This window comes from Vipera berus, assembly GCF_964194415.1.
Source record: "Vipera berus genome assembly, chromosome: 6".
NCBI lineage: Eukaryota > Metazoa > Chordata > Lepidosauria > Squamata > Viperidae > Vipera > Vipera berus.
This window is the reverse complement of record NC_138208.1, coordinates 9,145,440-9,157,612: the sequence shown is the minus strand read 5'-3', so window position 1 is coordinate 9,157,612 and position 12,173 is coordinate 9,145,440. Positions and strand designations below refer to the sequence as shown.

Sequence of the window (12,173 nt, the reverse complement as noted above, 5' to 3'; positions counted from 1 at the left end):
CTGTAGTTGTTAAGTCAAAGGATTTACCTACGCTGGAAGTTCATATCTAGATTTGTCTGCAAGAGAAACAGAGCGATGTGTCCTTGTTCAAGGCTTAACAAAATTCACCCCGAGCAACTTCAGTGAAAAACAGAGAGTTCAAACGCATTAAAAAAAAAAACTAGAGGAGATTGGATTAAAATATGATGGTATTGGATTCTTTGGAAGCAGCTCTCATTACCGCTTTTGCAAGGAACAGCACTTGATGTAGTGCAATAAAGCTAACAATTTAAAGAGCAAAGAAAAAGCAACCTGCTTGTTTATAGACATTACCAAAAACTCATCAAGTGCCCACTTAGTCCTTTCAAGGCCCGATGTTATTTGTGCTCTCTCAAAATTTATTCCCCCTGAAGGCAATCAGGCTCCCATCTAAAGGAGCTTTGGACGGTACCCTTCAGGCCAAATTAATTGCCCAATTTCTTTAGAAGTCTCTGTTCTACATGGCAATAACTCATTTGGGAGGCTGTTAAAGAGGCCAAACTTTTCGGCTTGCCCCTAAAGCTCATTAATGCCGCTGAGAATGTACAAGGCTTTCTTCAAGACCAGCTGATTTATGCTTGCCTCTATGGTAAATTGAGATTGCGGCAGATTAGCGCAGCTGGGTCCTTTTGAACGACACAAGGGATAGCACCATTGTGGCATAATCCATCTGACGTTAAGTTTCTTTTAATGTGGGGCAGAGGGAGAATTTTCCCAAAGGAAAGGCCTACAGGGATAGGCAACCTTGGCTCTTTTATGACTCGTGGACTTCAATTCCCAGAATTCCTGAGCCAGCCACGCTGAGGCGAAAGGGAGAGGTTTCCATGCTGGCTCAGGAATTCTGGGAGTTGAAGTCCACTAGTCATAAAAGAGCCAAGGTTGCCTACCCCTGGCCTAGGCCTAGGCCGCTTTATGACTCGTGGACTTCAACTCCCAGAATTCCTGAGGCAGCCACGCTGAGGGGAAAGGGAGAGGTTTCCAAGCTGAGCCATGCTGGCTCAGGAATTCTGGGAGTTGAAGTCCACGAGTCCTAAAAGAGCCAAGGTTGCCTACCCCTGGCCTAGGCCTAGGCCGCTTTATGACTCGTGGACTTCAACTCCCAGAATTCCTGAGCCAGCCACGCTGAGAGGAAAGGGAGAGGTTTCCAAGCTGAGCCATGCTGGCTCAGGAATTCTGGGAGTTGAAGTCCACGAGTCATAAAAGAGCCAAGGTTGCCTAACCCTGGCCTAAAACTTTTTTTTTTCTTTTTAAAAGTCTGCTTCAAAATTCAGAACATTCTTTCCTGAGGAACTTTCTTGAACAGTTGAAATGCATCTTGTACATTTAAGCACGGGTAATCCTAGACTTACAATCACAGCTGAGCCCAAAACGTTTGCTGGTGAGGCATTTGTTAAGTGAGTTTTGCCCCATTTTACCCCCTTTCACGCCACGGATTGTTGTTAAGGGAAACACTGCGGTTGCTTAAGTTGGTAGTAAGGTTGTTAAATGAATCCAGCTTCCCCACTGACTTTGCTCGCCAGAAGGTCGCAAAAGGGGGATCACGTGACCCTGGGACCCTGCAGACCATCATAAGTACGAGTCAGTTGCCAAGCTTCTGAATTTTGATCACGTGACCCCAGGACTCTGTGACAGTCATAAATAGGAGTCAGTTGCCAAGCGTCTGAATTTTGATCATGTGACCCTGGGACGTTGTGACCGTCATAACTACGAGACAGTTGCCGAGCGCCTGAATTTTGATCATGTGACCTTGGGACGCTGTGACCGTCATAAGTATGAGTCAGTTGGCAAGCGTCTGAATTTTGATCACGTGACCCCAGGACGCTGCGACCGTCATAACTACGAGTCAGTTGCCAAGCATCTGAATTTTGATCACATGACCATGGGGAAGCTGCAATGGTCTTACGTGTGAAAATGGTCATAAGTCGCTTTTTTTCATAAGTCGCCACTGTAACTTTGAAGGGTCACTAAACAAACTGTTGGAAGTCAAGGACTATCTGTACCATCTAAAAATGAAGTCTCCTATTGGATCCTCTATCATCCCCATGAAAAATTAATATATTGATATGGACAGGCTGGTAGGTTTTTCTTCTCAAGGCCTGAATAAATCTTGACTGAGAATCTGAACAGAACTTGCAATGCAATATTTCATTCCATCTTCCTCAATTCTCAAAGACATGAGAAACGAAGTGTTCTTATATTTTCCTTCTAAAACTGCAGAAGGAATTAAATAACGTTTTTTTTAAAAAAATGCCCAGGGATGTTTACCGCCATAAAGGTCAAAACTGAAGAAGCTTCTTGGACCAGAAGTGAAATGTTTTCAAGGGAAAAAACCAAGAAAGTCCAGTTGCCTTTTGGAAAAGCATCCCTTGGGACAAGCGTCATCTGGATGACTGAGAACCTCCACAGACATAAAAGTGAAATTGAATCTTTATACCAATTTGCACTTTAATTAAATTCACATTACCCTTGGAGCACTCCAGTTAAGCTTTGGAAAAACGTTGCCTCCCAAGGAATGGATCGCCTCTTCAACTTTAAGGGAAAATTCAGGAAATTCTGGTGCCTGGAAAACCACAAAAGAGAAACGTCTCTAGAAATAAAAACTAACACAAACAGTATTCCAGGAGAAATAACTTTGTATTGCAATTGTTGTATATAAGCCAAATGTTTATAACAACCATCTCCAGAGCAAGCTCAGCAGAGATACATTAAACAATTTAGGATCTCAAGAAATACCCCCCCCACACACCCTCAATTACTTTATTTTGTAATATTTGGATTTGAAAGTTCCGGATTTTCAAATGGTTAGCAAATTGTTAACATGCAATTAATCTGACTGAGAGATCCTTGGTGCTCTCTGAGCTTGGTTGTTTTCTTGCAGACGTTTCATTGACTCAGCCTTCCATCCTTCCGAGGTAGGTAAAATGAGGACCCAGATTGTTGGGGGCAATAAGCTGACTTTGTAATAATGCCGCTTGGGGTGTGTGTGAAAGCCCTAATAAGCAGGCATATACATAGAATGAAGGCTATTGCTAAGCACATTGGTTTGTGCTTAAATTGTAAGCCGCCCTGAGTCTTCGGAGAAGGGCGGGATATAATTTTTTTTTATTTTTTTTTAAATTCCATTTATATCCCGCCCTTTTCCGAAGACTCAGGGCGGCTTACAAGCTTAGCAGTAGCCTTCATTCTGTGTATATGCCTGCTTATTAGGGCTTTCACACACACCCCAAGCGGCATTATTACAAAGTCAGCTTAATTGCCCCCAACAATCTGGGTCCTCATCTTACCTACCTCAGAAGGATGGAAGGCTGAGTCAACCTTGAGCCTGGTGGGATGCGAACCTGCACTAATTGCAGGCAGCTGGTGTTACTTAAGGAGGCATTAGCCCACTGCTCCACCAAGGCTCCTAAGAATGGGATTAAAATAAATAAAAATAAATAAAAAATTATCCAAACACCGATGATGTTATTATCCAGCACTGATGATGTTACCTAGTTGGGTATTGAAACGTCTGCAAGAAAACAACCAAACTCAAACACACACACACACCCCCATTTCAACTCAGAGCTACAAATTAACCTGATTGCTAAACAAGTCATTTTAGACATTGGATGGTGCGAGATAAGTGAATGGATTTTTCACAGTGTTCTAAATACAGTACTATTCGCTTTGATCAATACGTCTGATGTCTATTTCACATTTTCTTTTAGGTACACTTGTCTGCTTTAGGAACAAGTTGCAAGCTCCTCTTTAACTGCTAACTTAGGCAAACATTCGCGGCCCGATAAAACCCAAGGAAAAGGTTTGGCATGTGCTCTTATATAACTCAGAACTTCTTAGGGCTATTGGATCTCTCGCAATGAAAAAAATAATTGAATACGGAGGGACTTACTGTGAGCGTTGCAGTATTTTCATCATCAGACCACTGAAAAAAGGAGACCAGAAGCAAGTTTATTTTCGATGGGGAATGTGACAACTGACGGCCGCTTAATTGTGGTGCACCGATAAACGTAGTTGTGAATTAAGTTCAAATCTTCACAGAGATTCTCAAGTCAACCAGGTCCCAAAGGTGCTTTTCCCAAAAGGCAACTGGACCTTTCTTTTGTTTGTTTTTTTCCCTTGAAGATTTCGCTGCTCGTCACAGAAGCTTCTTCCATTCTGAACGGTGTGGGGAAACGGATGGATTTGTATTCCTTGAACTCATCTGGTCGTTAGCACTCTCTCTCTCTGAGCTCTCTGTGTTCAGATGACTGCAAGGAAGAATACAAATCCTCCCATTTTCTCCCCCACCGTTCCGTCAGAGCCGAAGAAGCTTCTCGGATGAGAAGCGAAACGTCTTCAAGGGGGAAAAAACCAAGAAAAGTCCTGCTGCTTTTTTGGGAAAAGCTCCTTTGGGAACAGGTTCAAAGCTCAAATCGTCTAATCCACAAATTAGGGTTTACAAATCACAAGGGCTGAGTCGAGTTCGTGCTGATCCACCCCCTTTAAAAAAGGGAGTCCCTCTCTAACAATCTACAATTTTGCAAACTGGAAGCCCTTTCGTTGCACTTCTTAATTTCAGGACAACTGGGATCGAATTCAACCTGTAGGTAGAAATTCCCAACATAAAGGGAAAAAAAACAAACAAACACCCATCTCCCTAGATATCCCAACTGAGAGTGCCTCTTCTCCTTCCTTCCTTGTGGATGCTCTGGGTCCCCTTCCGCTTGGTTGACAAAAGTTTGAAAGAGATGGCCAAAAGTCAGAACTAGCCCAGGTCAAAAACATGGAGCAATGGAAAAGAGGTAAGCTGAAGACTTCCTACTGAAAAATGGGGGCTGGTGTTTCCTATCAACCAAGACCCTCCACTTGTGTAGACAGAAACCAAATTCCACAGATCTTGCAAAAGAACTCAGATCAAATCGTTTTGGAGTCAACCTTAACTTCTAGTGACCTACAGAGACTCATCCGTGAAGTCTCATGACACATCATCATAAGAACGATTTTTCCATTGTAATCTTGTGTGATTTGTTATTTTTCCTAGTTTAGACTACAGTCTTAAGAAGTGCTGGTGATCTCCTTGCTAAGTGCTACCTGGGCCAAACTTGCTTAGCTTTCTAGATCACACAAGGTTGTTCCAGTAGGGAAGGACCAAGAGAGTGTCCGCTTGGAAAAAAAAAGTCTACCTTTTTTATAATTCAGCCATAACTTTAATACTTATGGAAAAGGTAAGGAATTCCAGAATGAGGGCTGATATATCAGAGACAAAGAACAGTTAGTGCAAGGGTCTTCAAACTTGGCCCTTTTATGACTTGTGGACTTCAACGCCCAGAATTCCTCAGCCAGGTAGACTGGCTGAGGAATTCTGGGAGTTGAAGTCTGCAAGTCATAAAGGGGCCATAGTTCCCCCATGCTGGATGAGGAATTCTGGGAGTTGAAGTCCACAAGTCATAAAAGGGCCAAGTTTGAAGACCCCTGAGTTAGAGTATCACAGTTTCTACAAACCACAGCTTCTTCTGCCTCTTCTTCATCGCCACCATCTTCTTGGGTTATTGTTTGGGGATCTTCTCTAAATAAGAAACCAGAAGGTGAAATCTTTGGATAATCAAATCCTAAAGTTTTAATTTTTATTAAGGTAGCCTTTATAAAATGTAATGTCCGAAAAACGTCTTTAAAGCAAACAATTCAGGAAAACCCCAAAAGGAAAGCGATCTTTTTGGCCAATTAATAGTATTTTTCCCCCCAATAAAAACTATGATGTTTGTATTAAGCAGGGAATTGTTATTGTAGGAAAACACTCAGTAAGATGATCTGTATGTTTGAAATTGTGGCTTCGTCAAAGCATTTGTTCGGAAGCTGTTTCTTTCTGCCAAAGAGGTGTTGTAAACTACAGGTAGTCCTCGACTTACAATCACAACTGAGCCCAACATTTATGTTGCTGAGTGAAGCAGTCGTTAAGTGAGTTTGTCCCATTTTAGGACCTTTCTGGCCACAGTTGTTAAGTGAATCACTGCAGTTGATAAGTTAGTAAAAAGTGGGTGTTAAGTGAATCTGCCTTCCTCCATTGACTTTATTTATTTATTTATTTATTTAATAAGATTTATATACCGCCCTTCTCCCGGAGGACTCAGGGCGGTGAACAGGGCAAGCATAAAAATACCAGATTAAAAAAGTTAAAAGAAGATTAAATATATGCCCACTAAAAACAATCAATACATTATTAAAACCCCAATAAAACAAACAGTAAAAAACCCACCAATCCCCCATCAGGCCAGGCCGGCTTGTTCAAATAAAAATGTTTTTAGATCGTGGCAAAAGGAGCGAAGATCGGGCGCCATCCGGAGCTCAACCGGCAACCGATTCCATAGCTCCGGGGCACCCACAGAGAAGGATCTCCCCTGGGGGCCACCAATCGACATTCTCTGATCGGTGGCACCCTGAGGAGGCCCTCTCTGTGGGAACGCACAGGGCGAAGGGAGGTTGATGCCGGCAGCAGGTGTTCCCTAAGGTACTCCGGACCCCTGCCATGTAAGGCTTTAAACACCATTACTAGTACCTTGCTTGTCAGAAGGTCACAAAAGGGGATCACGTGACCCTCGGGACACCGCAACCGTCGTAAGTATGAACCAGTTGCCAAGCGTCTAAATTTTGATCACGTGACCGCGGGGAGGCTACAACGGTCCTAAGTGTGAAAAACAGTTGTCAGTCACTTTTTTTTCAGTGCCGTTATAACTTGAAATGGTCACTAAAATGGAGGACAACCTGTACTGATGATAGGTTTAAAAACCTTTGCGCACATTCAAATGTGCACTGCAGGTTTGAAAAATACGGGATGCTTCTCTTTGCACCTTAGAGAAGAGGTCACCGACCTTTTCACGCTGGCGGCCCGGAGGAAAAGGAAGCAGCTGGAAATTTGTGCGCACGTGCACGGGGCTGCGTGCAACCACAGGGTGCTAGCGGCCCCGTTTGCGCAGGCACGCAGGAGCTACCCGTGGCCACTGGCAACCACGCGCATGTTGCAAACTGGCTGTACAACTCCCGTGTCAACGCAGCTCACATCGAATGCTTTTGCTTTGACAAGAGTTAAGAGATGCAACCGTTTTCTTCTTATGTTTTACTTTTAGAGTAGATGTTGCTGGGGTGAGGAACGTGCATGAGAGTTTAGTTAGACATAACTAACTAGCGTGAGAACCAAGGTTAATGAAATAAGAGATGGTAAGAATTGGTGGGCTGGAGAACTGGAGGGAGAGCCTGCATTTCAAACTAATTGGGGAATGTGATTTATGACTGTTAACTGGAGGAGGGAATTGTGCTTTGATACTATGTGCTCAGGGGAGGGGAAATCCAGTTTTTGGCTTCGATTGTGTTAGTGCCAATGCTATGCTACTCAAATAAAGATTCTTTAAGGTAAAGAAGGCCTCAAAGTTCTTTGAAGAGTTTCATCTGTCGGAACCATGGCATCCCGCATGCGCTAGCAGCCCTGTTTGCGCAGGCCCTAGCCCCCACGTGCATGCGCGAACGGGTCTGCGGGCGCAAGTGGGAGCAGGGGTGAGTGCGCGCACTGACCAGCCTGTCCCACGGCCCGGTGGCCAGTAGGCCACAGCCCGGTAGTGGGCCACAGCCTAGGTTGGGGACCCCTGCCTTAGAGGGGTCAGCTTCCATTTCCTCAGAGATTTATTGCGACACAACATTTGACCAGCGCTGCTTCGAAAAGAATTGTATACAGTATTCATACTTTACTCCGTCATTAAAGCCGCAAGGCTCCTCGAAAAGAAGACAGAAAAGCTGCCGCTGTATTTAGAAAGGTCAGCCGTACATCACTGTTTTAAAAATACATCTAAATCTTTAAGGGAGTTTTCTTACCTGCCAGAAACCACCAGCGTTCCGTCATCTAGCAAGTAATCCTTTACATTCTGTGGTATTGGAAGAATGACACTAATAGGGAAAAGGATTTAAAAATAAAAGTTTTAGAAACCCCGTAATTCGGAAGGCAAGGAGAGCTACTATTTTACACTTCATGCCAATATCTGCTGCGAGGGTAGTTCAGTTATACAGGTAGTGCTCGACTTAACATTTTGTTTAGTGACCGTTCAAAGTTACAACGGCCCTGAAAAAAAGTGACGTATGACCGTTTTTCCACAGTGATGACTTTTGCAGCCTCCCCATGGTCAAAATTCAGACGCTTGGCGACTGACTCATCTTTAGGATGGTCGCAGTGTCCCGGGGTCATGTGATGAGTCCTTCTGACAAGCAAAGTCAATGGGGGAAGCCAGATTCATGTAACAACCAGGTTCTAACTTATAAATGGCTGTGATACACTTTAACAACTGTGGCCAGAAAGGTCATAAAATGGGGCAAAACGCACTGAAGAAATGTCTCACTTAGCAACAGAAATTCTGGGCTCAATTGTGGTTGTAAATTGAGAACTACTTGTATTAACTGTGTTGATACTGGTAATAAATCCTCATTCCAATCCTCCCCCCCCCAAAAAAAAATTGAAAATGTGAGAGGAAAAAATAATAAAGGTGTTCAAAATGTAAAACACTACCAAAAGGGGGTTGGACTAGAAGACCTCCAAGGTCCCTTCCAACTCTGTTATTTTGTTATTCTGTTATCATTAATCACAATTTCTCACTCTTTTTTTTAAAAAGATCAGCATTTCTTTTCTTAAAGACTCAAACAACATACAGGTAGTCCTTGCTTTATGACTGCTTGCTTAGTAACTGTTCAAATTATGACAGACTGACCGGGGAGCCAATTACGACCCAGATTCAAAGTTCCAATGAATTTTGGTTGCTCGGCAACCAGGCCACATTTACAGCCATTTGAAAATGATGGCCTGTGGTCACATGACTGCATTTCATGAAAATTTTGCCCCAAATTGGCAGTTACTTTCAGTTTTCAGCAAAACCACACTCGTAACAAACCACTGGTTTCCTTAATACTATGATATTCTCATAACGGCTGCAGCATTCGCTTAACGGCTGCTGCGCGACAAGACGGTCGTGACCTACGACCGTCTTGGATATGCTCCATTATGGCCGTAAATCGAGGACTACCTGCATTAGGTGGCTAATTCTGCTTAATTCAGCTTCATTATGAGAAGGCTTCACTTCTTCCATGTTGTTTTAAGCAAAATAACAAACAAGGCCTCTAATCTGTCCCTAAAGACTGGCTGGTTCTGTCTTGCATACAGAAACCTTATATACAGACTATTAGAAACCTCTAAGGAATTCCCATAAGGTGTTTCAGCAGAGAATCCTATAGAAATAAGCCTCTGTCTGTGGACTCAGTCATCCAGGTCATGGTTGTCCCAGAAGCTTCTTCAGCTCTGAGTTCAGCTCAGCTCCTTCTATTCCCCACCATGCAGTCAGAGCTGAAGAAGCTTCTGGGAGGAGAAGCAAAAAATCTTCAAAGAAAAACAAGGAAGTCCAGTTGCCTCCTGAAAAAGCACCTTTGGGGACAAGCTTTCGATCTAATTCAAGGTAGAAATCAGTCTCGGGTACCTGCGGATTGTCTGCCTCTTGAAACGAGGATACCAGGAAGAGAACTGACAATTGAGTATCTGTTCTTTCTTCATCTTTATATTCCAAATACGGCTGGCAGTTCTGCATGAAAGAAAACAACGCAACTTAACATTTGAAGACGAGTGCAGGCAACCATTTTACCCTGTTCATTAAAGGCAGAAGGACTCAATAGTGACACTTCGTTTCTTTAACATTTTTACTAAATACTAAATATTTTACTCTGCATTGCAGGTTATCTATGGGAAGGATATATTTTAAGAAGGTCAAAGAGATAAATTGTTCTTTGTGCTGAGATTTGATTTCCCTAACTAAACAGAGAAATATCCTCAGCTTTCAGTTTTGAACATGTGTATTTAAAAATGTCAGGAATTCTTAGGCTTAAGATTCCAGCTGGGGAATTCTGGGAGTTGAAGTCCACCCTTGTTCTACAATTACAAAATGACTTGTCTCAATCCCAACCTGTCTTTCAATCCCTGCCACTATGTCAAAGCCATTCACCTAACAACTTCTTCTTCTTCTTCTTCTTCTTCTTCTTCTTCTTCTTCTTCTTCTTCTTCTTCTTCTTCTTCTTCTTCTTCTTCTTCTTCTTCTTCTTCTTCTTCTTCTTCTTCTTCTTCCCCCCTCCTCCTCCTTTCCATTCATCCCAGAATTATGGACTTCTCAAAAAACTAGGTCTTCACACAATAGGTCCAAAATATAATTTGAGCCCAGTCATTTCTGCCTTGTCAGAATTATGATTTAATGTGTTCTATGAGCCATTTGTATGAGGGGTTTTGGCTATCCATGGTTTTTCTCAGGAACCTACTCCAATATCAGTGTTCGAAAGGATCAACCCTTCTTCATTCAGACCATCATGTTGTCCCACAGATTGAGTATAAATTGGTATAAAACCCAGATTGATCAGAAGACTTCCTAGTTCTGCAAACAGATTATACCTAGTTTTTCTATGTTTAATTTTTCCAAAGCTCATCAACCTTTGACTCCTGAGGTGATACCTTAACTGGAGATTCTCCAAAGCCTCAGCTCATCTTTGGAATTATACTATTATTTCTCCAGCTTGGAGAAACACCTGAGAGAAACCTAACTAAGGACTTTCTTGGTGGCTAAATGGAGGTCAAAATAGCTCAATTTCAAAGTGGTCTTTTTTCCTGAAAGGTCTTAAAACATCTGATATGATCTGCTGCTTAGGTCAACTTTGAACATACAGATGTCACTTAGTTGTAATTTTTTTCTTGTCCATAACTGATGCACAGCCCCCAAATTCACAGGAAGACAAACAGCTATTAATGAGCATATTATTATTTTTTTGCCATTTTAATAAGCATCCTTCACATTAGTCTCAAACAATTTTCAGAACTGCCAAAAGAAATTGGCTGGTGGATTTATATCGCACAATATTAAATGTAGCGGCTCTCAGTCACATCAAAACAAGATGGGTGGCAAATAAATTTAATAATAAAATACATAAATAAGCAAGCAAGGTAAAGCACCGAGGACTATCTGAAATTATACACACATACATATATACCTATACACACACATACACAGTATATATACGTAAGGTAAAGGTTCCCCCGAACATGCGTGCTAGTCGTTTCCGACTCTAGGGGCCGGTGCTCATCTCCGTTTCAAAGCCGAAGAGCCAGCACTTGTCCGAGGACGTCTCCGTGGTCATGTGGCCGGCATGAGTAGACGCCAAAGGCGCACGGAACGCTGTTACCTTCCCACCGTAGTGGTCCCTATTTTTCTACTTGCATTTTTACGTGCTTTTGAACTGCTAGGTTGGCAGAAGCTGGGATGAGTAACAGGCGCTCACTCTGTTACGCGGCACTCGGGATTCGACCTGCCAAACTGCCGACCTTCTGATTGACAAGCTCAGCGTCCTAACCCACTGCGTCCCTCTTATATATACCTACACACATATATTTTATAATTGTGTGTGTGTGTGTGTATGTATGTATAAATTGCTTGTGTGTGTGTCCAATCATGCTTGGACAATAAAAAATTCTATTTATATACATAGTCACCATCAGCTGCTTATTCACATATAATTGGCAAACCTAACACACCCCAGCACCCAACAGCAACAAGCTCTGTAATGTAGAGACGTGTACGTAGGAACACACGTGTATCCCTATGCATTCACACACTTCCAGCAGCTTCCCCAGCCCCGCACCCGGGTTTGCTCTTCCAGCTCGCTTATTTTACCTTCTACACCATCGTCCCAGCTGCTCCTGGAGGAGCCGACCAATCAACGAGCGCAGCAGGCGGGACCTCACATATTCTCGTTTCTATTGGCTAACGGATTGTTCTTCGACTAATGAAAAGCCTGCGTGGTTAGCACTGCCCTCCAAGGAAAGCCGAAAGACTAGCTTTGTTTGGAGCTGGTAAGTGACAGGCATTTCTATTAACCAATCTGCGATTAAAAAAGGAAAATCTGTAGGAGGATCTCGGTTAGGCATGTAGAGATAAGTTTACAAGCGAAACCTCAGGCTTATTTAACACTGAATGATTTGTTTCTGTTTTGAAACAGAACAAGAACATTATTTTAAGCTTTAATTCAACCAGATCTGGACACATATCTTATTTAAGTTAAAAACCGAAATGATAATTACAATAAATAGCCTCAAGCAGACTTGAGGACGACTCTTA

The 12,173-nt window shown here is 42.7% G+C and overlaps 1 protein-coding gene across 3 annotated transcripts in view; it reads right to left on the bottom strand.

The window, feature by feature from the left end:
* The window catches only part of CDC123 (cell division cycle 123), a 33,023-nt gene extending 21,265 nt beyond the window's left edge, over positions 1 to 11,758 (bottom strand). The window contains exons 1-6 of one of the 3 annotated variants that reach the window (XM_081330849.1): positions 11,730 to 11,758; positions 9,501 to 9,602; positions 7,858 to 7,929; positions 5,500 to 5,563; positions 3,908 to 3,940; positions 2,483 to 2,578 (exon numbers count right to left, since the gene is read on the bottom strand). In XM_081330849.1, the coding sequence (XP_081186975.1) occupies positions 2,483 to 2,578; positions 3,908 to 3,940; positions 5,500 to 5,563; positions 7,858 to 7,929; positions 9,501 to 9,574 (339 nt within the window). In that variant the 5' untranslated portion in view covers positions 9,575 to 9,602; positions 11,730 to 11,758. Of the gene's footprint in view, positions 1 to 2,482; positions 2,579 to 3,907; positions 3,941 to 5,499; positions 5,564 to 7,857; positions 7,930 to 9,500; positions 9,603 to 10,019; positions 10,257 to 11,590; positions 11,612 to 11,729 lie in introns of those variants that run through there. The other 2 variants (XM_081330850.1, XM_081330848.1) reach the window with 2 other exon arrangements.
* Between the last annotated feature and the right edge of the window lie 415 nt (positions 11,759 to 12,173).